This window comes from Neocloeon triangulifer, unplaced genomic scaffold (genome assembly GCF_031216515.1).
Source record: "Neocloeon triangulifer isolate White Clay Creek 2 clone unplaced genomic scaffold, ASM3121651v1 ptg000013l, whole genome shotgun sequence".
Classification (NCBI taxonomy): domain Eukaryota; kingdom Metazoa; phylum Arthropoda; class Insecta; order Ephemeroptera; family Baetidae; genus Neocloeon; species Neocloeon triangulifer.
In genome coordinates, this window is record NW_026775555.1 from 1,252,987 (window position 1) to 1,278,814 (window position 25,828).

General features: G+C 35.1%; 5 protein-coding genes across 6 annotated transcripts; 3 read left to right on the forward strand and 2 right to left on the reverse strand.

Annotated features, from left to right (window-relative positions):
* Positions 1–12,730: 12,730 nt before the first annotated feature.
* Positions 12,731–14,528, forward strand: LOC132199195 (G kinase-anchoring protein 1-like). Its single transcript, XM_059623748.1, has 7 exons — positions 12,731–13,068; positions 13,127–13,237; positions 13,286–13,489; positions 13,547–13,663; positions 13,718–13,889; positions 13,949–14,103; positions 14,277–14,528. The coding sequence occupies exons 1-7, from the start codon at positions 12,874–12,876 to the stop codon at positions 14,286–14,288; spliced, it is 966 nt and encodes a 321-aa protein (XP_059479731.1). The 5' UTR covers positions 12,731–12,873; the 3' UTR covers positions 14,289–14,528.
* A 129-nt stretch (positions 14,529–14,657) lies between these two features.
* LOC132199189 (ceramide transfer protein) lies at positions 14,658–19,647 on the forward strand. Of its 2 annotated transcripts, none has more exons than XM_059623740.1 (11): positions 14,658–15,047; positions 15,120–15,236; positions 15,300–15,411; positions 15,518–15,640; positions 15,698–15,733; positions 16,030–16,307; positions 17,759–17,914; positions 18,091–18,316; positions 18,371–18,582; positions 18,958–19,090; positions 19,151–19,647. In XM_059623740.1, the coding sequence occupies exons 1-11, from the start codon at positions 14,814–14,816 to the stop codon at positions 19,276–19,278; spliced, it is 1,755 nt and encodes a 584-aa protein (XP_059479723.1). In that variant the 5' UTR covers positions 14,658–14,813; the 3' UTR covers positions 19,279–19,647. The 2 variants fall into 2 exon arrangements, with proteins under 2 accessions (XP_059479723.1, XP_059479724.1); XM_059623741.1 differs by having other exon boundaries at positions 18,371–18,573; positions 19,151–19,644.
* LOC132199188 (gamma-tubulin complex component 4-like) lies at positions 19,626–22,621 on the reverse strand. The gene is made up of 12 exons (XM_059623739.1): positions 22,380–22,621; positions 22,134–22,275; positions 21,885–22,075; positions 21,725–21,825; positions 21,532–21,673; positions 21,311–21,464; positions 21,107–21,261; positions 20,900–21,056; positions 20,754–20,849; positions 20,521–20,701; positions 20,374–20,455; positions 19,626–20,321 (listed from the first exon to the last, which is right to left on the reverse strand). The coding sequence occupies exons 1-12, from the start codon at positions 22,497–22,499 to the stop codon at positions 19,893–19,895; spliced, it is 1,950 nt and encodes a 649-aa protein (XP_059479722.1). The 5' UTR covers positions 22,500–22,621; the 3' UTR covers positions 19,626–19,892.
* Positions 22,618–24,477, forward strand: LOC132199194 (uncharacterized). Its single transcript, XM_059623747.1, has 5 exons — positions 22,618–22,751; positions 22,889–23,814; positions 23,870–24,131; positions 24,182–24,299; positions 24,352–24,477. Exons 2-5 carry the CDS (start codon positions 23,088–23,090, stop codon positions 24,433–24,435), a joined length of 1,191 nt encoding a protein of 396 aa, XP_059479730.1. The 5' UTR covers positions 22,618–22,751; positions 22,889–23,087; the 3' UTR covers positions 24,436–24,477.
* LOC132199196 (TM2 domain-containing protein 3) lies at positions 24,357–25,811 on the reverse strand. The gene is made up of 6 exons (XM_059623749.1): positions 25,602–25,811; positions 25,365–25,435; positions 25,024–25,176; positions 24,852–24,973; positions 24,656–24,799; positions 24,357–24,605 (listed from the first exon to the last, which is right to left on the reverse strand). The coding sequence occupies exons 1-6, from the start codon at positions 25,693–25,695 to the stop codon at positions 24,470–24,472; spliced, it is 720 nt and encodes a 239-aa protein (XP_059479732.1). The 5' UTR covers positions 25,696–25,811; the 3' UTR covers positions 24,357–24,469.
* Between the last annotated feature and the right edge of the window lie 17 nt (positions 25,812–25,828).

Genomic DNA, 25,828 nt, shown 5'->3' on the forward strand with positions numbered 1-25,828 from the left:
CTTGAAAGGTCTATGAGGACTTTTGTGAAAGACGAAAAATTTGCGAATTCAATAAAATGAACAGAGAGTTTACTCACACGTAAAAAAATATACTAGTTGCTATATTATTTCAATACTTGTCGTCTTGTGAATAGATCGATTGCGCAAAATTCACCTTGAAAGGTCTATGAGGACTTTTGTGAAAGACGAAAAATTTGCGAATTCAATTAAATGAACAGAGCGTTTACTCACAAGTAAAAAAAAATACTAGTTTCTATATTATTTCAATACTTGTCGTCTTGTGAATAGATCGATTGCGCAAAATTCACCTGAGAGGTCTATGAGGACTTTTGTGAAAGACGAAAAATTTGCGAATTCAATAAAATGTACAGAGAGTTTACTCACACGTAAAAAAATATACTAGTTGCTATATTATTTCAATATTTGTCATCTTGTGAATAGATCGATTGCGCAAATTTCACCTTAGAGGTCTATGAGGACTTTTGGGAAAGACGAAAAATTTGCGAATTCAATAAAATGAACAGAGAGTTTACTGACACGTAAAAAAATATACTAGTTACTATATTATTTCAATGCTTGTCGTCTTGTGAATAGAGCGATTGCGCAAAATTCACCTTAAAGGTCTATGAGGACTTTTGTGAAAGACGAAAAATTTGCGAATTCAATAAAATGAACAGAGCGTTTACTCACACGTAAAAAAAATACTATTTTCTATATTATTTCGATTATTTCAATACTTGTCGTCTTGTGAATAGATCGTGTGCGCAAAATTCACCTTAGAGGTCTATGAGGACTTTTGTGAAAGACGAAAAATTTGCGAATTCAATAAAATGAACAGAGAGTTTACTAACACGTAAAAAAATATACTAGTTACTATATTATTTCAATGCTTGTCGTCTTGTGAATAGATCGATTGCGCAAAATTCACCTTGAAAGGTCTATGAGGACTTTTGTGAAAGACGAAAAATTTGCGAATTCAATAAAATGAACAGAGAGTTTACTCACACGTAAAAAAATATACTAGTTGCTATATTATTTCAATGCTTGTCGTCTTGTGAATAGATCGATTGCGCAAAATTCACCTTAAAGGTCTATGAGGACTTTTGTGATAGACGAAAATTTTGCGAATTCAATAAAATGAACAGAGATTTTACTCACACGTAAAAAAATATACTAGTTAATATATTATTTCAAGCTTGTCGTCTTGTGAATAGATCGATTGCGCAAAATTCACCTTAGAGGTCTATGAGGACTTTTGTGAAAGACGAAAAATTTGCGAATTCAATAAAATGAACAGAGAGTTTACTCACACGTAAAAAAATATACTAGTTTCTATATTATTTCAATACTTGTCATCTTGTGAATTGATCGATTGCGCAAAATTCACCTTGAAAGGTCTATGAGGACTTTTGTGAAAGACCAAAAATTTGCGAATTCAATAAAATGAACAGAGATTTTACTGACACGTAAAAAAATATACTAGTTACTATATTATTTCAATGCTTGTCGTCTTGTGAATAGATCGATTGCGCAAAATTCACCTTGAAAGGTCTATGAGGACTTTTGTGAAAGACGAAAAATTTGCGAATTCAATAAAATGAACAGAGAGTTTACTCACACGTAAAAAAATATACTAGTTTCTATATTATTTCAATACTTGTCGTCTTGTGAATAGATCGATTGCGCAAAATTCACCTTGAAAGGTCTATGAGGACTTTTGTGAAAGACCAAAAATTTGCGAATTCAATAAAATGAACAGAGATTTTACTGACACGTAAAAAAATATACTAGTTACTATATTATTTCAAGCTTGTCGTCTTGTGAATAGATCGATTGCGCAAAATTCACCTTAGAGGTCTATGAGGACTTTTGTGAAAGACGAAAAATTTGCGAATTCAATAAAATGAACAGAGAGTTTACTCACACGTAAAAAAATATACTAGTTGCTATATTATTTCAATACTTGTCGTCTTGTGTATAGATCGATTGCGCAAAATTCACCTTGAAAGGTCTATGAGGACTTTTGTGAAAGACGAAAAATTTGCGAATTCAATAAAATGAACAGAGAGTTTACTCACACGTAAAAAAATATACTAGTTGCTATATTATTTCAATACTTGTCGTCTTGTGAATTTATCGATTGCGCAAAATTCACCTTGAAAGGTCTATGAGGACTTTTGTGAAAAACGAAAAATTTGCGAATTCAATAAAATGAACAGAGATTTTACTGACACGTAAAAAAATATACTAGTTACTATATTATTTCAATGCTTGTCGTCTTGTGAATAGATCGATTGCGCAAAATTCACCTTGAAAGGTCTATGAGGACTTTTGTGAAAGACGAAAAATTTGCGAATTCAATAAAATGAACAGAGATTTTACTCACACGTAAAAAAATATACTAGTTCCTATATTATTTCAATGCTTGTCGTCTTGTGAAAAGATCGATTGCGCAAAATTCACCTTAAAGGTCTATGAGGACTTTTGTGAAAGACGAATAATTTGCGAATTCAATAAAATGAACAGAGATTTTACTGAAACGTAAAAAAATATACTAGTTACTATATTATTTCAATGCTTGTCGTCTTGTGAATAGATCGATTGCGCAAAATTCACCTTAAAGGTCTATGAGGACTTTTGTGAAAGACGAAAAATTTGCGAATTCAATAAAATGAACAGAGAATTTACTCACACGTAAAAAAATATACTAGTTTCTATATTATTTCAATACTTGTCATCATGTAAATAGATCGATTGCGCAAAATTCACCTTAGAGGTCTATGAGGACTTTTGTGAAAGACGAAAAATTTGCGAATTCAATAAAATGAACAGAGAGTTTACTCACACGTAAAAAAATATACTAGTTGCTATATTATTTCAATGCTTGTCGTCTTGTGAATAGATCGATTTCGCAAAATTCACCTTAAAGGTCTATGAGGACTTTTGTGAAAGACGAAAAATTTGCGAATTCAATAAAATGAACAGAGCGTTTACTCACACGTAAAAAAATATACTAGTTGCTATATTATTTCAATACTTGTCGTCTTGTGAATAGATCGTGTGCGCAAAATTCACCTTAGAGGTCTATGAGGACTTTTGTGAAAGACGAAAAATTTGCGAATTCAATGAAATGAACAGAGATTTTACTGACACGTTTAAAAATATACTAGTTACTATATTATTTCAATGCTTGTCGTCTTGTGAATAGAGCGATTGCGCAAAATTCACCCTAAAGGTCTATGAGGACTTTTGTGAAAGACGAAAAATTTGCGAATTCAATTAAATGAACAGAGCGTTTACTCACAAGTAAAAAAAAATACTAGTTTCTATATTATTTCAATACTTGTCGTCTTGTGAATAGATCGATTGCGCAAAATTCACCTTAAATGTCTATGAGGACTTTTGTGAAAGACGAAAAATTTGCGAATTCAATAAAATGAACAGAGAGTTTACTCACACGTAAAAAAATATACTAGTTGCTATATTATTTCAATATTTGTCATCTTGTGAATAGATCGATTGCGCAAATTTCACCTTAGTGGTCTATGAGGACTTTTGGGAAAGACGAAAAATTTGCGAATTCAATAAAATGAACAGAGAGTTTACTCACACGTAAAACAATATACTAGTTACTATATTATTTCAATGCTTGTCATCTTGTGAATAGAGCGATTGCGCAAAATTCACCTTAAAGGTCTATGAGGACTTTTGTGAAAGACGAAAAATTTGCGAATTCAATAAAATGAACAGAGCGTTTACTCACACGTAAAAAAATATACTAGTTGCTATATTATTTCAATGCTTGTCGTCTTGTGAATAGATCGATTGCGCAAAATTCACCTTGAAAGGTCTATGAGGACTTTTGTGAAAAACGAAAAATATGCGAATTCAATAAAATGAACAGAGATTTTACTCACACGTAAAAAAATATACTAGTTACTATATTATTTCAATGCTTGTCGTCTTGTGAATAGATCGATTGCGCAAAATTGACCTTGAAAGGTCTATGAGGACTTTTGTGAAAGACGAAAAATTTGCGAATTCAATAAAATGAACAGAGATTTTACTCACAAGTAAAAAAATATACTAGTTACCATAATATTTCAATGCTTGTCGTCTTGTGAATAGATCGATTGCGCAAAATTCACCTTAAAGGTCTATGAGGACTTTTGTGAAAGACGAAAAATTTGCGAATTCAATGAAATGAACAGAGATTTTACTGACACTTAAAAAAATATACTAGTTAATATATTATTTCAATGCTTGTCGTCTTTTGAATAGAGCGATTGCGCAAAATTCACCCTAAAGGTCTATGAGGACTTTTGTGAAAGACGAAAAATTTGCGAATTCAATTAAATGAACAGAGCGTTTACTCACAAGTAAAAAAAAAATACTAGTTTCTATATTATTTCAATACTTGTCGTCTTGTGAATAGATCGTGTGCGCAAAATTCACCTTAGAGGTCTATGAGGACTTTTGTGAAAGACGAAAAATTTGCGAATTCAATGAAATGAACAGAGATTTTACTGACACGTTTAAAAATATACTAGTTACTATATTATTTCAATGCTTGTCGTCTTGTGAATAGAGCGATTGCGCAAAATTCACCCTAAAGGTCTATGAGGACTTTTGTGAAAGACGAAAAATTTGCGAATTCAATTAAATGAACAGAGCGTTTACTCACAAGTAAAAAAAAATACTAGTTTCTATATTATTTCAATACTTGTCGTCTTGTGAATAGATCGATTGCGCAAAATTCACCTTAAAGGTCTATGAGGACTTTTGTGAAAGACGAAAAATTTGCGAATTCAATAAAATGAACAGAGAGTTTACTCACACGTAAAAAAATATACTAGTTGCTATATTATTTCAATATTTGTCATCTTGTAAATAGATCGATTGCGCCAATTTCACCTTAGAGGTCTATGAGGACTTTTGGGAAAGACGAAAAATTTGCGAATTCAATAAAATGAACAGAGAGTTTACTGACACGTAAAAAAATATACTAGTTACTATATTATTTCAATGCTTGTCGTCTTGTGAATAGAGCGATTGCGCAAAGTTCACCTTAAAGGTCTATGAGGACTTTTGTGAAAGACGAAAAATTTGCGAATTCAATAAAATGAACAGAGCGTTTACTCACACGTAAAAAAAATACTAGTTTCTATATTATTTCAATACTTGTCGTCTTGTGAATAGATCGTGTGCGCAAAATTCACCTTAGAGGTCTATGAGGACTTTTGTGAAAGACGAAAAATTTGCGAATTCAATAAAATGAACAGAGAGTTTACTAACACGTAAAAAAATATACTAGTTGCTATATTATTTCAATATTTGTCGTCTTGTGAATAGATCGATTGCGCAAAATTCACCTTAGAGGTCTATGAGGACTTTTGTTCAAGACGAAAAATTTGCGAATTCAATAAAATGAACAGAGAGTTTACTCACACGTAAAAAAATATACTAGTTGCTATATTATTTCAATGCTTGTCGTCTTGTGAATAGATCGATTGCGCAAAATTCACCTTGAAAGGTCTATGAGGACTTTTGTGAAAAACGAAAAATATGCGAATTCAATAAAATGAACAGAGATTTTACTCACACGTAAAAAAATATACTAGTTACTATATTATTTCAATGCTTGTCGTCTTGTGAATAGATCGATTGCGCAAAATTTACCTTGAAAGGTCTATGAGGACTTTTGTGAAAGACGAAAAATTTGCGAATTCAATAAAATGAACAGAGATTTTACTCACACGTAAAAAAATATACTAGTTACCATAATATTTCAATGCTTGTCGTCTTGTGAATAGATCGATTGCGCAAAATTCACCTTAAAGGTCTATGAGGACTTTTGTGAAAGACGAAAAATTTGCGAATTCAATGAAATGAACAGAGATTTTACTGACACTTAAAAAAATATACTAGTTAATATATTATTTCAATGCTTGTCGTCTTTTGAATAGAGCGATTGCGCAAAATTCACCCTAAAGGTCTATGAGGACTTTTGTGAAAGACGAAAAATTTGCGAATTCAATTAAATGAACAGAGCGTTTACTCACAAGTAAAAAAAAATACTAGTTTCTATATTATTTCAATACTTGTCGTCTTGTGAATAGATCGATTGCGCAAAATTCACCTGAGAGGTCTATGAGGACTTTTGTGAAAGACGAAAAATTTACGAATTCAATAAAATGAACAGAGAGTTTACTCACACGTAAAAAAATACACTAGTTGCTATATTATTTCAATATTTGTCATCTTGTGAATAGATCGATTACGCAAATTTCACCTTAGAGGTCTATGAGGACTTTTGGGAAAGACGAAAAATTTGCGAATTCAATAAAATGAACAGAGAGTTTACTGACACGTAAAAAAATATACTAGTTACTATATTATTTCAATGCTTGTCGTCTTGTGAATAGAGCGATTGCGCAAAATTCACCTTAAAGGTCTATGAGGACTTTTGTGAAAGACGAAAAATTTGCGAATTCAATAAAATGAACAGAGCGTTTACTCACACGTAAAAAAAATACTAGTTTCTATATTATTTCAATACTTGTCGTCTTGTGAATAGATCGTGTGCGCAAAATTCACCTTAGAGGTCTATGAGGACTTTTGTGAAAGACGAAAAATTTGCGAATTCAATAAAATGAACAGAGAGTTTACTAACACGTAAAAAAATTTACTAGTTGCTATATTATTTCAATATTTGTCGTCTTGTGAATAGATCGATTGCGCAAAATTCACCTTAAAGGTCTATGAGGACTTTTGTGAAAGACGAAAAATTTGCGAATTCAAGAAAATGAACAGAGATTTTACTGACACGTAAAAAAATATACTAGTTACTTTATTATTTCAATGCTTGTCGTCTTGTGAATAGATCGATTGCGCCAAATTCACCTTAAAGGTCTATGAGGACTTTTGTGAAAGACGAAAAATTTGCGAATTCAATAAAATGAACAGAGAGTTTACTCACACGTAAAAAAATATACTAGTTACTATATTTTTTCAATGCTTGTCGTCTAGTGAATAGATCAATTGCGCAAAATTCACCTTAAAGGTCTATGAGGACTTTTGTGAAAGACGAAAAATTTGCGAATTCAATAAAATGAACAGAGAGTTTACTCACACGTAAAAAAATATACTAGTTACTATATTATTTCAATGCTTGTCGTCTAGTGAATAGATCAATTGCGCAAAATTCACCTTAAAGGTCTATGAGGACTTTTGTGAAAGACGAAAAATTTGCGAATTCTGACACGTAAAAAAATATACTAGTTACTATATTATTTCAATGCTTGTCGTCTTGTGAATAGATCGATTGCGCAAAATTCACCTTAAAGGTCTATGAGGACTTTTGTGAAAGACGAAAAATTTGCGAATTCAATAAAATGAACAGAGAGTTTACTCACACGTAAAAAAATATACTAGTTACTATATTTTTTCAATACTTGTCGTCTTTTGAATAGATCGATTGCGCAAAATTCACCTTAAAGGTCTATGAGGACTTTTGTGAAAGACGAAAAATTTGCGAATTCAATAAAATGAACAGAGAGTTTACTGTCACGTAAAAAAATATACTAGTTACTATATTATTTCAATACTTGTCGTCTTGTGAATAGAACGATGTGCGCAAAAATCACCTTTAAAGGTCTATGTGGTGTTTAGTGAAAGACGACAACTTTGCTAATAAATAAAATGAACTGAGGTGTCTGGTGTCCTCTGAACAAACAGCAAAAGGGTTGATGCTCTCTGTCAGCTGGCTAGAGTCTTGAAGAGAGATACCTCTGTTCACTTTAAGGATTGGCACCCTTCTGCATCGAGCCAGTAGAGCAGACGGAGCGTTTTCCATGGCACAGGTCGCAACCCTGGTTTGGTTGTTTGAAAATAATAATAATATTTATTAATTCATTCATAGGCCGCAGCCGCTCACCTCCCTCATCCTTCAAATTCCCAACAACCAAACCCATCCTATGCTCCTCTCTCCCCGGCCCAGTGGGTCGCAAGGTCACAGTGTTATCGACCCCGAAAGGGGAGAATCCGAGTTATCGGCCCTTGCGATTTAGCGGCCTGTCTGCTACCGCTGGTGCCTTTCCCAAGAGGGATAAACAATTAAAAAAAAAAAAAAATAACCAATGATTTACACATAGAACGTTATAGAAAGTTCTTCGTATTTTTATTTGAATTCTAAAATGCTTAATAAATTGAATCGTAATTAAATCCCATGAATTCTTAATTCTATAAGTAAATACTAAATTCCAAATGAATTACATTAGTTATGGTGGAAACTTACTTTAAATTTTATATTACCTGAAATTAATGTGGAAGAAACTAATTTTTAACGATTGCCAGAAAATAAAAAAAGACCCTTATTGAAAAATTAATTTTATGTAAGCCGAAAATTAATTGAATAAATATAATAATAACTGGAATGGAAAAAAAGCAAAAGTTCTACGATGAGAGTGGCAGTGCCACAGCGTCAGTCAAGAGAAAATTGGAAAAAAAGTATGATTTTTTTATTAATATTGTTGTTGTTTATTTGTCCAAATTATTACATCACATTGTTTACAAGAAAATTGTTGAAAAAAATTTATTTTTTAAAAAAGAAATTGTTGGACAAAACAACTGATTTATTGACTTTATTTGCTATGAGGAAAGGAGCCAGGTTTTTACTATCATCATCACACCTGTCAGCCGTCAAAAAGGATAACAGCTTCGCTGCAACAAAGAGGAAATCAAAATGATGATTCTTTATGATGAAAAGGTTGAGCGGCATATGTCACTGACAGAATTTGGTCACAGTCTAGAGAATAATTGCTGTGAAAAATACAAGGTCAAGCAGCATCCTACCTTTTGTTAAATAGGTTTCTGTAAGAAGTGCACCTCTCGCAATTCTTGGCAGCTCATTGCACAGTTGCAAAAAGGATACTGCTATATATAGGGCCTCTAAACGAGCAGGATGTAGGGGCAGGGCACATGCATGAATTGTGCGTCAGAATTTTGGCAATTAACACCAAGAGTAATCATTTTGAAGGAAAACTTGGCGTTGCCGCTCCTCCAACATCTGCAAGGTTTGTGTTTGTTCTAACAGCTACTTTTTGCCTGAAAATTTTTTTACGCATTTTAAAATTAAATTTGTTTCAAGAAGTTGACGGGAGCCCCCTTTTGACTTTTGACCCTAAATTTATTTCCCCTAATGGATTTTTACTGTATATTTCACCTAAATTATTTCCCCTAAATTATTATCCCTAAAATCTTTTTTTCATTTCCCCTAAATTTCATTGCCCCTAAACCTTAAGAGAAGACAGGATTCAGAGCTGTGTTTCCATATGCAAAAATTGTTGGTTGCCACCTCCATCATTTACAGACAATATATTGTATAAATTATATAATATTAAAAAAAAAAACACGATTCAAAACTTACATCAATAAAAAAAAAATACAAAGTTTGGGGCTCTCTAACTATTATAAAACTGAAGCAAAAAAATCTGTACAAATCTCAATGGCTTTGTCATTATAGTCTGGCTGACTTTCAAGAAGTTTGCAAATTCAGCAAGGAAAAAAAGGCTATTTAAGCTATATGGCAAAAGATCGAGATAGTGTACTCAGGATTTGGACTAACAATAAGACTTAACTTGATGGTTATAGAATTACAAAATAAATGAAACGTAATATTGATAGAGCATATATATTTTGAAAATTATTAAAAATTACATTTTTTCATAAAATTTGGAGATTGAATTCAATTTTTTTTTTAACAAATTTAATTTATTTTTAAAATATTTTGGTCAGAATATTATGAAACTTGTGTTTTAAGCGTAACTTTCACGGCGGTGTTCGAAGGAAGACTACATTATTTTTTGCTCCGTTTTTCCAGTTTCAGGTAAAAGATTTATTTCAATTTTTTTCAATTTAGGGAAAATAATTTTATGGACATTGCTATTTAGGAGAAATGCTAGAATAAAGTTTTAGGGTCTTTCTTTCTCTTTCTTTTTCAAATTGGGGCTGAGAGTGCTGAACTCTGCTTTTGCAAAATAGAAGATTACATTGTACAAAGGTGTATAACAAAATTAACCAAAAACAAATAAATTTTGGAGTGATTCATTCCAACTCAGTTTCCATTCAAAAATTTCTGCAGCTTCTTAATGACAGTTAAAAATGAAAAAAAAATGGCAAATTTAAAACTGTGTTGCAGGAAAATAGGCTGGACTTTTCATTAAGTTTTAATCTCATCTTAACAAGATAAATTTTTCCTTACCTCCACCAGTCTCCATGCTCTGGCTTGGCCCGCTCGGCAGGCACCAAGCACGCGACTTATCCATATATTTGGCTCCTCAGCACTTTGCGTACTTCTGGTAGACAGTGTCCCAAGAAGAAGCCTCGGAGGTTTTCTGGCGCCTCATTCCTGCGTGCATTATAGAAGGGATACATAAGACACATAGTACAAAACTGTTTGCCCAAACTTATAAACAAATCAATTTTGGAGTTACTCATTGCAACTGCATTAGCATTCAATAATTACTGTTTCAGTTAAAAGATTTAAAAAAAAAATAATAAGAAAAATTGGCAGTTATAATACATTTATGCCCATCAGCAGACACAAATTTAAAATTGTGTTGCAGGAAAAAAAGGCTGCATGAAAGACTTTTCACAAAGTTTTAATCTCATCTTAACAAAAGATAAATTTTTCCTTACCTGCACCAGTCTCCATGCTGTGGCTGGGCCCGCTTGGCAGGCACCAAGCACGCGACTTGTCCATAGTCGGCGCCTCAGAAGCACTTGCGAACTTCTGGTGGATGGAGTCCCAAGAAGCAGCCTGGGAGTTTTTCTGGGGCCTCATTCCTGTGCATTATAGAAGGACACATAAGACACATAGTTCAAAACTGTTTGTTCAAACTAATAAACAAATCAATTTAGGAATGATTTATTCTCGTGCGTTTACATTAAAAATTTTGTTTCAAATTTTTTATAGCTGACTTTGGCATTTTAAAAGGTTTTGTTTTGCAGTTAAGCCTTAATTATATGATTTATATGTAGCGGTGCAGACGACTTCTATTTTGAGGAAAAATCCTCTAATTTGTATGTCTTGCCTATGTATAATCAATTTAATTGCCGGTTGCGATCCGGGTAGAGCCGAGGTACAATCGTTTTGTTAGTTTGCTTTAAACTTTTGTGTCCATGCATAAATTTAATTCGGAACAGGAGTTCCTTGATTTCATGACATACTTGTAAATTTTATGTTTAAATTTCTTTAACTCCTCTCTCCTATCTTCCTTTGACCCAATTGTAAATGGGTGAGATACGTCTGAGTGCACTATTTGTAATATCACACTATCTGACAATAAAAGAGTTGCAATAACAATAATAATAGTATGTTGAAAAATTTTATTCCATAATTTGTAACTTTGAAAAAAATTATAGCAAATTCTGTCATAAAAATAATTATTTTTAACTCCTTTTGTATTAAATAACTTTGGAATTTTTATAAATTTTGCAATGTTTAAATTTTCAAAGCTCATCAACCGAAAAATAACTTTTCCAAAAGGAAATGATTCAAATCATAAAAAACTCATTTCAATATTGAATTTTGTAACGGTCATTTTTTTCTTATAAATGATAAAAATCATCCTATTCTCAAAAAGATTTTGAAAAAAAATCTTTCATTTGCAATTATTTTTTGATTTATATTAATTCTAAGCAGTTAATAAGCATGATTTTTACTTTTAAATCCATATAGAAAGGTTATTTAGAAAAGAAATCACCTCTGAAATTCAAATTTTTATAAACTTATATTTTGGATTTGAATTCTTTAATGAAAATTTTTTAACTCCTTTCATGTTAAATCACTTAAGAATTTTTTGAATTTTTGCGATGTTTAAATTTTCAAAGCTTGTCAACCGAAAAATAACTTTTCCGAAAGGGAATGATTCAAATCATAAAAAATTCATTTCAATATTGAATTTTGTAACGCGGGTCTTAAAAATGATAAAATTCATACTATTCAAAAGAATTTTTTGAAACATGAAGAAAATATATATAACGCTCTTTTTATGACAAAAGGAAGGATTTTCGTAAGAATTTTAAACTTAATTTATCTTTTTCCTCCTCTTCGGTGGCTTCTGGAATTAATTGTGTGGTTTCAGGCTTGTGTCCAAACCACAACGGCATTTTTACAACTGCCAAACGTGCGACCTTTGCAAAAAAGTTTGGCAGACTGGCAGTTTATCATTTATTTCTCGTGTTTTTTCTAGTTTTCAACAATGAATAGTTGTTATATTTTTTAGTTAATGTTGTTATATCCATACAACAATACCAAATTTGTGTTGTTATATCCCAAAACAAAATGAAAATACAATGCGCTGTGTGCCGGGCGCATGCACTTTTCCGCCAGGGCAGTCGTACCCATTTAAGCCGTAAGTTCGGCCGTTGGCCGTTTACAGGGCAAGCGTAATTCGCGCAAGGGTTCGTGAGCCCCTGCGTCCGCCTTTCGCGAAGTCGGAAAATTACCATCGGCCATCGGATCGCAGGTGGCGAAACTGATCCAGAATCCCCGCAGCCTCCTTGCATCATATCACGGAGCGGCGGTGCACGGCGGTGAGATTGAATTTGATTATGTAAATAACCCTCCATGTCACGCCCCCTTTCATAGCACATTTCGGCACATTTGTTGCCAATTATAGTTGTTGCCATTCGGTGCCGCTCGCACTGCCATCTCTTAGAGGCGGCTGTACCAGCCAGTCTGAAGTGACAAAAACACAACAAAACAAACGAGTCAAACGACCAAAACAGTTTCTGAATTTACTGACAATTTGCAGGCACAGATCGCCAAATTCGCAGAACTTTTGAGAGAAAATCCAGACAACGCTAACGATGGCGACTGCGGTAGCTTCAAGGTTCGCGGTCCTCAGCCTGGACGTGGAAGACGACAACGGAAAAGTGAGGAAGGCGGAGAAAAAGAAGGCAGCCGACAGCTCCAAAGACAAAACTAAAACCCAACCAGGCAAACAGCAGCAGCAGCAGCAAGACGCGAAAAAGAAGGCCAGCAAGAAGAAGTCTGATAGCAACGTAATTGAAAATGATAACGGGTTAATTTTTGTGAAAATTCTATTGAAATATTTTACAGTCGCAAAGCAGTTCAAAAAGTAAGAGTGGCCCGGCAGGCCAGCAGCAAAAGCAGGCGAAACAGACGGCCAATTCCAGTCAGTGGGAAGATTGGAAGAAAAAGGACCAAGAGGTCTGTGTTAACAATCAATTCCAGTATTAACGTTTGATTGGGATTCAGTTTGTTTCCGAGTCGTATGAGCAAGATCTGCAGGAGGCCGTTCTGCAGTCAAAACTGGAGTTTGAAGAAGTGCGCAAACTTCGCAAGGCGGCTGGTTTGGATGACAATGTGGTGGACAAGTCCAAGAAAAAAGGAAAGCCTCTCAAACCGCAGCCAATGTCGTTGGAAACATTCAACAAAATGAGTGGTGACGGAAATAAAAAGGTAATAGAACTTTGCTCGAAATAAATGTTATTTAATTGTTTTTGTTTCAAACTTTAGGAAGAAATTCCAAAAGAGGAGGCTGAGGAATATGGAAATTTCTTTGAAAAAATCAACGAGTACGCTGCAGAAGCTATGAACCTAGAATTGAAGACTGCGCATTTCAAAGCTCGACAGGTTAATTGTGGAAAGATCTTTACTTTGTATTTTTTTCTACCATTATTCATTCAGGTTGAGCCACAAGCAGATGTGCATGTGACACTGGCCCAGTTCCAAGATGTCCTGGACAAGAGAAACAAAGAAATTGTCGAACTGAAGGAATTAGTGACCAAGCTGGAGTTTGAACTTTCTAATGTCAAAGCCCGCAACTCTAAGTTGTGCGCGATGCTTGCTCAAGGAGAAAGTAAGCAGCTTTTGGCAAACTGATTTGAATTCCAGTTAAAAGCCATAATTCATGTACAGTGAAAGACAAGGTTGATGTTCTGCTGGAAGTTGAGAAACTGAAGACTGCCAGAGAAGAGTTGTCTTCCGAGGTGCAAAGTCTGTACGGCCAGTTGGAACAGGAGCGCTCAAAAGTCAGCGCACTCAGCCAGCCAACCGAGAAGGGCAAATCAAAGGTTAGAACAAATGTACCATTATTTTCTTCCAAACTGCTGTTCTTATTTTGAGAACTTTAAATTTGTATTATTTTGAAGAAAGAAAATTACATGAGATTTAATGAAACGGCAATCAAAATACACTTTTCACTTATTTACATATTTTGCTTAAATCTACAAAATCTTCTTTGCAGGGCAAGAAATAAGTTGAAACTGCCTGGAAGCTTTACCACAGTGAGATACAAGTGCTACTGTTTCATGTTCGTGATTTCAAAGACTTAAAATATCTGTGCTGCAATTGATCAGTTCAATGAGCTATTTATCTTTTCTGAAAATATGCATTCCATACAGTTGAAATATTTGATTAACGCTGTAATACTCAGTAAGATTTCAAAAAATAAAATAATAAAATTTGTCTAAAAGTACTGTGAAGTTATTAAAATTGACATTTTGCAATTTATTTTTAAATGCGAGAGTCGTCAATGCAAGGGCGGCTGCCACCAGATGTCTCTGCCGGTCGAAGTGAACGTTTTTGGGCGTGTGTGTGGTGTTGTTTTGTGCAAGTTTTGTGTTTTCGTCCCGTGACTATTCTTTCGAGTCCAGCGATCAAAACAGAACATGGCGCTGTAGAGAAGTGGTTCCCCGCGGCTAGATAACAAATACCTTGTCGAGTCGGACACTTTTGGACGCTGGCGGCCGCACAGAATGCAAGTCTAGAGCGGCACATCACCATGGCCGAGGACCCTAGCATTGTCACCTTCAGCGACGAGGAGGAGGACGCGGAAAATGGTCTGCACAACCCTCCGGAGCTGCAGGGCGTCCTCAACAAGTGGACCAACTTCTTCCACGGCTGGCAGACGCGGTACATCGTGCTGCGGGACGGCACCCTGACTTACTACAAGTCGGAGCAGGACACCAACTTTGGGTGCCGCGGTGCCATCAGCCTGTTCAAGGCCACCATTAAGGTCTGTCAATAATAATAAAATTCTCTGCAGGCAAATGATAACCTTGACATCTTTTAATTTCGTCACCCGCAGGCTCACGAATTTGATGAGTGCCGCTTTGACGTGTCCGTGAACGACTGCGTCTGGTACTTGAGGGCTGAGAACTTGGAGGAAAAGAACGTCTGGGTTCAGACTTTGGAGACCTGCAAAGTGAATTGACGCTCAAGTAACAAATAAAGGCAAAACTTATAATTGATTTTTGTTTTTAAACAGGCTGAATCTGGCTACGGAAGTGAAAATAGCCTGCGACGTCACGGCAGTGCCATTTCACTTGCCTCCAACACATTTTCAACAACCTCGGCCTCCAGTTTCAAAAAAGGGCGAGGTGAGGTTTTCATTTATTGCTACCAATAAAACTGTTTCATTTACTTTGACTTTTGACAAAAAAAAATTGTTATAATTATCTTTTCTCTGAATAATCATCTTTGCAGGATTAAAGGAAAAGTTGGCTGAAATTGAAACATTCAGAGACATTCTTTGCCGCCAAATTGAGACTTTGCAAGGGTACTTTGACAACTGTGCAGAGACATATACAGCAGTAAAAAATCTAGAGAGTGAGTTGGATAATTTTGCAATTAATGAATCATTTATTCATGTCAAATTTATATCAGATGGAGTGGCTGGCAAAAATGGAGATGACGCTGAAGGTAATTATTGTTCACTAAATTGTTATCCATGCATATAAAAATAGTTTTTGATAAATAATGTAAAATCTCAGTAATTTGATTAATGAGCAAAAAGTTAGTGTACCGTAACAAATATTAATTAGTATCCTAATTTTTTTCTTGTTGTTATCAGTTATACATATAATTGTTAATGTTAAAAGCCAAAACTTAATTTACTTACTGGAATAAATGAGTTTAAGCTTATATTTTTTTTTCTTTTTTTTGAAATTTTTTGTTTTGAAGATTATTTTGTTTTATCAGCCTGAAAAAAATTTCAGCAGAACCAGAGCACGCCCTTTTGACACTGCTGCACAGTCAGGGCATGCAAGCCCCTGATTTCAAAGGTGAGGCGCTGACCTTTAAGGCCACCACCTCCGGAGTTCTTGCCACGCTAGCCCATTGCCTGGAGCTGGTGAACCAGCGCGAAGAAGGTTGGCGGAAACGCCTCGAACGAGAGACCGAGAGGCGTAAACGTCTCGAGGACCTCTACAAGCAGGTCAAGGTTGAGTCTGAGAAGAAACAGAAGGTCGTCGTTCGCGGAGGACCTGATTTTGAGGTAACTAGTCATATTTGATTCAATTTTTTTTTTCTACTTTATTAGGAAATTTGATTCATTTTACTCTAGAGAAGAAAAAACCCAGTAATTTATCTAAAAATTAAATAATGAAAAATTAAATTTTTAAGATTTTGATATCAGCCAATTGGCCTTTAAAGATTTAGTAGGTCCGACAGCTACCGTCACAGGGAAAGACAAATAAAAAATAAAAATGGCTTTGGAATACACAATATTAAAGTTATGCTCATCTTTTGTTTTCTTTTTTCTTTTCAGCATGTATTAACAAACATCAGGTTATCAGTAATATGATGTTAATATCCTATTTATATTTTTTTTGATAAGCTTCTAAATTGTTCAAGTTAATTAGTTTTACCAACATTTTAAAATATCTTAATGTGAGCAAATTTATTTTTTGTTGTGTTTGTAAAAATTGTTGCAAATGAGGCTATTTAAAAAAAGGATAGTTCTTGTCTTTGCTATTAATTAATTATTTTTTAGTTCGGGAAAGTAATTTACATAACGTCACTTGTTGAAATCTTGATGGAAAGAACTACTGTTAATGATAATTTTTAAAATTTGTTTTTCTGACATTTCAATTTTCTTAAAAATAAAGTTCAGAATAATTTTATTTCCTTTCCTCGCCGTTTGAGGATAAATTAACACAAATTTTTTATGTCTATAATGGTTCGAATCTTAGGATAAGAATAATTTTAAAACCACAGCCACATGTCATGTTGTGCGCTCTAGGCTATCAGAGCAGCAAACCATCATAACATAAGTGACCTTGACATTCCGTTGCGGAGTCGTTAATGACGAACCAGTAAAAAACTTCCTTGTTGGTCAAGTGGGCTCATTCGGAGGCAATTGAGGCTTCGCTCTTGAAAGCCAAATTTAAAGTTCTTAGAACTCCATAGATTTTGAAGTTGCAATATGAGCTTAATAATTTCAACGAAAAGAGACATGTCACGCACAAAATTTATGTTTTCAACAAAAAATTGGTCAAACCAAAAAAAATCTGTACTTATAAAATATAAATTAATTTTAAGCAATAATTCAGTGTTGGTGTTTCCCACCTCCTATGCATAGATCCTTTTTTTCTATTTAGTGGTTTACAAAATATCTCCTCATTCCCAATAACGATTACAATCAAACTCGTTGTGAATTCCTGATCGTCTCTCCGATGTCATGTTAACTGTATTATTTCTCGCATTCTTAATTTTGCCACGGATTCGTTGCCAAATATGTGCAAGAGAAAGCGCTCTTGACACAGAGGGCCTCCACTACGACTTTTCTTTTTTGGACGAGCATTAGTTTGTATCAGTGTGTCACTGCTGCTCTTTGTTGGACGTTCGGAATGCCTGACAAAAATGGAAATTTCATTGTAAATTCTGATGTGTATTTGAAAAAAATTGTTTCCCACTTTGAGGTGTTTTGTTCAATTTGTTGTGCAGGAGGGACCGCATAGCGCTTTGAACGACGACGAGTTCTACGATGCTGTTGAATCTGGCTTGGACAAGATTGACGAGGAGATTGAATTCAGGGAGCGACTCAAACTCAGCAGACCGCATCCCTGTTCAAAAGCAACTGAACATCCATTGTGGAAAGAAGTAAGTTTGGAATTTTATCAATATCTGAAATTGAAAACTTCAATTTATATTCGTTTGGTTTCTGCACATCCATTTAATGAAAAATGAGATGTTTTAAATTAAATATTTGATCAGATAATTTACACCTAATATTTAATTTAAAAATAAATATTAAAAAAAAATGCCTTATATTTCAGATTGATCGAGTTTGCTTGGAACAACTGCACTATGCAAGACTGGGTGTTGGGGAGGGAGGTTGGCAGCTGTTTGCCGAAGACGGGGAAATGCGAATGTACAAGCGCGAGGAGGAAATCGGAGGGATGGTGGTTGACCCTCTCAAGGCTGTTCACACCGTCAAAGGTGTCACTGGGCACGAGATGTGCCACTACTTCTTCAGCTCAGACGTCCGCATGGAATGGGAAAGTGAGCAGGGAAAAAAATCTTCCTTATTCTTATTATAATTTTGCCTTTTTTTAGCAACTGTTGAGCAAATGACTGTGTTGGAGTCGATAGCAGAGGATACTCTAGTCTTCCTGCAGATACACAAGAGAGTATGGCCAGCAGCGCAGAGAGACTCGTTATTCTGGTCGCACATCAGAAAAGTGCCTGACAAGCAAGACGAGGACGGACACGACTTTTGGATTGTTTGCAACAACTCGACGGAGCACGAGGACTTCCCAGTAAGTATTGTATGTACAAAACGCCTTTCCTCTAGGCATGATAGATATGGAAGTTAAAGTTTATTAGATTGGTAGCTAGAAAAACTTATGCATAAGTTGTTTGCTTACTGCATTTTTGTATGCCGTAGAAGTAGAGCTGAAAATTTTAACTATTTGGATAACTGTTGCTATGTCTTCAACTATTCAGTCATATCAGATTTCAGGTTACCACTTGCAATTTTTTCTTGATTTTTTTTTTTTTAATATGGCTTGAATTTAGAAAGTGCACCAGCACAATATTAATAATAAAATTTAATACAATAAAATTTTATGCAACTTTTCCAATTCGTTGTTGTAGAGGAAGGGATTTTGTGGGAGTCAGTTACAGAACTTTTTAATTTTTAGGCCAATGGTGGGAAGTGCGTCCGTCTATTCCTCACAGTTTGTCTTGTTTGTCAAACTTTCATTGACCCTCCAAAAAATGGCTCAGAAATCACCAGAGATAATCTGACATGCAAAATCACATACTGCTCAGTTGGTAAGCTTTGTTTGGATCTTAATTATTTAAATTTTCTACATTATTGTTTAATTTTTCCAGTAAATCCAGGTGGCTGGGCACCTGCGTCCGTGCTGCGAGCAGTTTACAAGAGAGAGTATCCTAAGTTCCTCAAACGTTTTACACAATATGTATTTGATCAATGTAAGGACAAGCCAATCATGTTTTAAGCCAATATTTTTTGTACGGTTGTCCTTGGATAAAGTCATCTGTGCGGCTTTCTGTAATATGTTATTACCCATCATTACATTTGATTGGTTTTCATAAAAGCTGCCGATTTTGCCTGACCATTAATTTATTTTTTAAGTAGGCAGGGAAAATCTGCATCCTTTCATTGATTATTTTTGGTGCTTGTTTTCACTTATTATTGTGTATTTGAGTCACACAAAACGCTTTGAATTGCAGCAGTGAGAATCTCTGCATTACATTTTTGCAGTTGAAAATAATTAATAAGCAAATTTGTGCCTGATGCAAAATTGACTTACGGTAAATGTAAAATGCTATTTAAGGAAAAATACAATTTTGTTACAATTACAACTTTATTTATCATTCTGCTTGAGAGTAGTCCACATAACTAAAGGAGAAAAACTAAGGCAAAATTATTACGAAAATAGTTACAAACAAATTTTTAAAATGAAGTTTTTAATTTTATATTTACTTGGAAATTTTGTAAGTTCATTTCAAGTTATCTATAGTTGTCCTAAATCTAATCTAAATGAAAATAAATTAGTCTTCAAATTGCTGGTGGCTAGACACCAGTGTCCGAAGTGACTACCAATTTAATCTAAGATATCACATTTCTCTTGAACCAGTCATTCAAATCGAGGCGCAACAAAAGCTGGCTCAAGGCTAGTGCACTCGTCTGACACTGAACGATGGTCAGCATATTTTTGAGGACCCCAACCTGGGACATAAACTGATGCTCTAACTCTTGTAGCTTCAAATCTGTTTCACTGTTCATGTGATGCGCATTTTCTATCAATTCCATGGCAAACTCGCAGAACTCAGTATTCATATCCAAGAAGGTTTGCAGACACTTCATGACAGCATGCTGACCTTGGGCCTGTCCTTCTTGTTTCACGCCCGTTTGGAGAAAGGCTTGGTTCAGTATGTTCGATATGGCCAGACAATGGGCCTTTAAGATTTCCTCAAAGTTTTCTGTTTCCTTTACAGCTTGGATAAGCTGGGTAAACTGAACTTCGATTACGTCAAACTGAAATTTACCCGAAAATGAAAAATACACTGCCATAATTAAAATTCATTACCTGTAAATAATGGTGAAGGTTGTCGATCATGAAAAGAAAATTCCTTCTCAGTTGACCAAGTTGAGTATTGGCTTCACACCCTCTGCAAATGTACATGCAGTTTTTTTTTTTAAATTAGGAAATCAACCAAATTTTGGCAAATATTACCTGATTTTTTTGTCCTCCATTTGTCTTTTCCACACTTCCAGCAAGTTGCATTGTGCTCGACGAACTTTCAGGAGCAAACGGAAAATCACGTTGTACTTGTAAAGGATCTCCTCAGTAAACAATAGATGCAGTGGCCATTTAACTTGGAACTTCAAGCTGATGCAGTCCCATCCATTTCCGTCTAATGAATTTTTGGTTGAAAAACAAACTAGAGGGATTCAAATTATGTATACCCGACTCCACTTGAAAGTACATGACAAATTTGTTGAGAAGTACATCATCTCTTGTAAATATGCTGCAAATTGCTTCCTTCATCGCTTTCTGGGCGGCTTTAAATTATTTATAGAAATAAATTCATTAACTTGACATTATAATATACCTCTGAGGCGAATTGCTTGCGGAGGATGCTTTAAAATTGGATTTGCAAGCTTAATGAACTCTGAAACAATTTCTCCACGTCCGAGCAATAAGAGGTCTTTCACAAATTTCAATTCAGATAGAAGGTCTGCATCTTTTACAGCTACATGCCATAAAACCTTAACAAACAAATTGTCATCTTATTTTAGATTACGTTTGCAAAACTAACATTTGTCAGGTGCCTTCTCATAGTTTTGACAAGTGCTTTAAGTCTTTCAATCTGCAGACTTTCTTCTTGCTCAATTTCCCTGAGCTCATTCAGATATTCCTTTTCCTTGCCTCCCCAGAGAACAAATTCTTGGCGTTCATCTTGCTCGTACATACCTAAAAATTCAATTATTAAAATAGTGATTTCTTCTCAGCAGAATTAAACCTTTTGCGGTATTCGGCTTTTGTGATATCATGACCACGGTTTGTCCTATGTAAAGGATATCTAGAGCAAGCGAGCCAGGGATGTATGACGGCAACTGGTTCGTATTCATCTTGAAAACTGAGTAAGCAGTGTAAAGCTCCACAATTGAATTAGTCTAAAACAAGGCATAGAGAAAATAAAAGTTGCATTGTATTTAACACAAAGAAGGTAGCTCGCTCTACCTGAACGATTTCAACGTCAGATGTGCCATCATCTTGGGGTATCTCTTTATTTATGAAAAATTGTTCCTTATCAAAGAGCTCTCCATAAATAAGCCACGCGCTCAGCTGCTTTAAGAAAACCGTGTGACATCTTTTTTGAATCCTAAGTACATAAATAGGAGTAAAAAATTTAATAGCACCAAAAAAATTACACCTCTTGAATGCTGTCTGTGATATGTGTGACCTGGCGCTTGGGCTGCTCTGTAGGATTTCCATAATGTGGCACCAGTTCAGATCATTCCCTTTTAGCTCAATCTTGAATGGTAAAATAGTAATAATGATGATTGAAAACAAACATACTCCTGCGATTTTACTTGATCCACAGCGTAATTTAGGAGGTGCAGCAAGACAGTGTACTCGTCAGAAATTTGAAGGACAAACATAATGGATTTGCTTGCATCAAGCAAGATTTCATCTTCTAGCTGGACCATGGCTTTTCGGTATGGCTCTAAAACTTCCTCCATGCCACTGCAGAACGCTAGGAAATACATTTTGGTATTGCTGCCTGAAAATAAGCTCCTGTAATGCTTCTTATTTTTAAAAATACGAGAAAATTGTTGTACTGTATTTTTGAGCGTTTTGGCTGTAAATTGGATTGCAGTTGTTCTCCGTGAAATTTTTCAGTCTCCTGTAGTGTGTTGCAATTTTCAGGATTCTTTCGATGAGTTTACGTTCCCCAGGTGTAAGAGGAAGAACTTCATTAACCTACGTATGTAAATAAAGACGTTAAGAAAACGTTACGTAAGTAATAATATTACATGCAAAACATAAAATAATCAGAAAGAACAATATTTAGCACATAATTATACCTCGTAAACTCCATCTTCATACTTGAAAACACTGCTGTCAAACCCGCTCAAAGCAAAGATCATCTCATGGATGATGCTGTGCGAGCAGTTCACCTCTGACTTCTGCCTGTCCAGCATCATGATTGCAATATTAATATGTAATATCGGCGAATACCACAAAAATAATTAAACATTAAGAAATTTTGAGAAGATTTGAGGATTTTTTCTTGTTTTGTCTGTTTTCTGTTTTGCAGCTGAACAGCTGAAGTGGGCGTGCCGGTGTTTCGCGCCAATAAACAAGCTTGTGGGGACTGGTGGGGACAGAGGTTGGGTGGAGCCAGGGTGGAGCTTAAACGCAAACAACAAAGCACGAAACGAAACAATAACAAAGAGGTTTGCATTTGGAACCATTTGGAACTTTGCACGTGTGCAGCACCAGAATAACCAGAATCGTGCAAAATGGTCACTTTTTTCTCTTTACCTAAATTTTTGCTGTCCAGTGAGATAACATTATTTATTTCTTCAAGCAGGCATGTCTACAAATTGTCGGAGAAAACGCTCTTGCACAAGTTCTATCAGCATGTAACCCGAGGTGCAGCAAAACCTGCTGTGGATTGCTCAAACACTCTGAGGACAAGAGATGTTCAAGTTTTGTTTACGACTCTGGATAAGGAATTTGTCAAACCATCGGCCAAAAGCATCACAGCCACTAAAGCCTACGAACAAGCCATGAAGCAGTTTCCGAACATCGTGCAGTCAAATCTCGTCGCCAAAGACGAGTTGGTGAAAATGCTTTTCTATGTTGGACTCCAGAAAACATCGAGAGTGTCGCAGTCCATTACAAATGTTTTATTAAACAAATTGCAGAAGAACTTTGACTCATTCAACCTAAACGACACCTGCATCATGGCATCAGCGATCTTCAAATGCAGCCTGCCAAAAGCAAACGCCAAAGCCGTCAATGTAATAATCAAAATGATGAATGAAAATTTAGATTTTTTGCTGGACAACCCACAAGAGCTAATATGCTTATTGAAAGTTTTGAGACAGCAGCAGTACCACGACTACGATCTGTTACAGCGCTTGGTGGACAAACTAGAAAAGTGGCCCAAGGAGGACACTTTGAAACTTGCTCACATTCTGTCTTATTTTGCCGAAGCAAAATTTGCCCACAACAAACTGAATGACGTAATAATCTCCAGCATAGAAAATCTTAATTTTGACACCAGAATCAAAGACATCGCAAGAATCCTTTGGGTTGCTTCTGCTTTGAATGTTGCAATTCATGGCAAAATCGTCGAGTCGATTTGGAATGTTCTACAATTAAAGAAAGAAGAGTGCTTGGCATACCCCGACGTACTGGTCAACTGCCTCGTCTCCATGGCTGTGCTGGAGTATTACAACTTGGACTTAACAAAGCTGGTGCTTGAAAAAAAATCGCTGGAGCAATTAGAAAGTAATTTAAAATTAACTCTATGTTCTATTACTAATTTTTGTCTTAAAAATTATAGATATGCAAAAAATAGCACCATGGTTAAGATTAAATAATCTCCTGGAACTGATGAAAATTGAGTGTGGCTCTGAGCTTGTGTACCCAGGACCTCCACTGCCAACTCAAATGATCAGCAAGTCTATTGAAGCTAGGCCAGGGCTAAAGAGGATATTTTTTGCAACAAAGTGCTTAGCATCGAAATTAAAAATTGAAGTTTCCTGTCAGTTCAACACACTGCCTGCAATACACAATGCTGGCATTGAAGTTATCAAAGATAATAAGTATTAGAAAGAAATTTCCCATAGCAACTTGGTAATTATTTTTCTATTAGGAATTTAAGCATCGAGGTCTTGGACCCCCCTGTTTGTTTACACAATTCTAGTCAACCTGCCAGCTACATGAAGCTGAAACTTCGTCTTTCAAAGAAGTTAAATAAGAAAGTTTTGCTTGTAAGTATAACTGAAACATATTAATACAAATAATAATCAAATAAATTTATAGGTCGATTCAGGAAAATTGGCTTTGACTGACGAGGAACTATTTTTGTGGTTAGAAGATGAGCTTGTTCGTTTGCTGAATATTTAATAAAATGCCAGAATTCACAAGAGAAAGTGGAATTTTAAATGTACAGAGATCCATCTGCTGGGCCTAGGTAGTGCAGCCAGATAAGGACAACATCCACGAGAGTCCAAACTCCCAATCCTCCAAAGCTGAAGAGCTTTCCAATTGCCTCCTGCCAGTGCCCTAGGTAAAACCTTTACAAACTAAATAATTATCAATTAGTTAAAAATAAAATATTGCTAACCGGTCTGCGCCAAATCCACCAAGAGTGATGCTCAAAAGAAGGGCAGTACTCCACTTGTAACCTCCCGTCCAGTTGCAAGGCAAATTTTTCTGGAAAACTCGGTTGCCCAAACACAGAAGTTCACTTTTTGCAGTACAGTTTGACCTTCATAATAAAATGAAATGAAGACAAAACAAAAATACCGACAAAAATATACTTGTAATAAGATCTGGGAGATGCAACAGAGTTGCAATTTGCACTTAATTTGCAAGTGTAGTTTGATGGATCCATCTGGTAGCAATACTGGCAAATCATATGACGCTCAAATTTTTTATCACCCTGTTGAATAATTTCTATAAGTTTGCAAAATCCAAAATTGAATATTTTACCAAACAATCATCCACCAGAGATGTGCAATTTACAATAACTTCACTGCCGTACTCGCAAGACTTGTTGAAGTCGCAACGAACGCAAGAGCCTCCTAGTTTATTGCACTCCAAATTGCTTGGGCAATCCAGTCTTGTGTCCAGTTTAGTTTTAACCTTTAATAAAGTAGGTATAAATTAATTGTCCAAAAATTGAGGAGAAAACAATAATACTTTTGATATTTTTAAATTACATAAAATATATTCAAATTGATGATGTTTACTAATTATTAAGATACAAAAAACTAAAAATTTTCGTTGTTCATTGGTATGTATTTTAATGTTTAATTAATAGTATAAATTACCGGATTCATTATTGAGTTGGGGCTGCTCACAGCTTCAGTGGAAATCGTCTCGGTTCTTTCTACAGTTTCATCTGAGGAAATCAGAAGAAATTATTGGACGTTTCTTACAATATTAAAAAAAATATGCATGCTTCTGTTTACAGACAAATGTAAACGTAAATTTTAAAAAGAAACATCCATAAAAATATTCCGTAATAAAATCCCTTTTGTAGCGTACCAAACAGCTTAATTACATACCTAATTTTTGCATGTTTGTGTTCAGTGTCAGTATTGTCAAAAGGATGGCCAGTTTAAAAACATCCGCAATGCTGATTCTTCGCACAACAGCCATTCTTATGCTGTTTGCAAATCACATCATAATAATTCGGAATATTGGATATTAAATGAGCTCTAGAACTCAGACAACTCAGAATCGTTTTGTTTACTTGCCCATCTGGTTTGGGTCATTCGGGTTTCGCTCATTC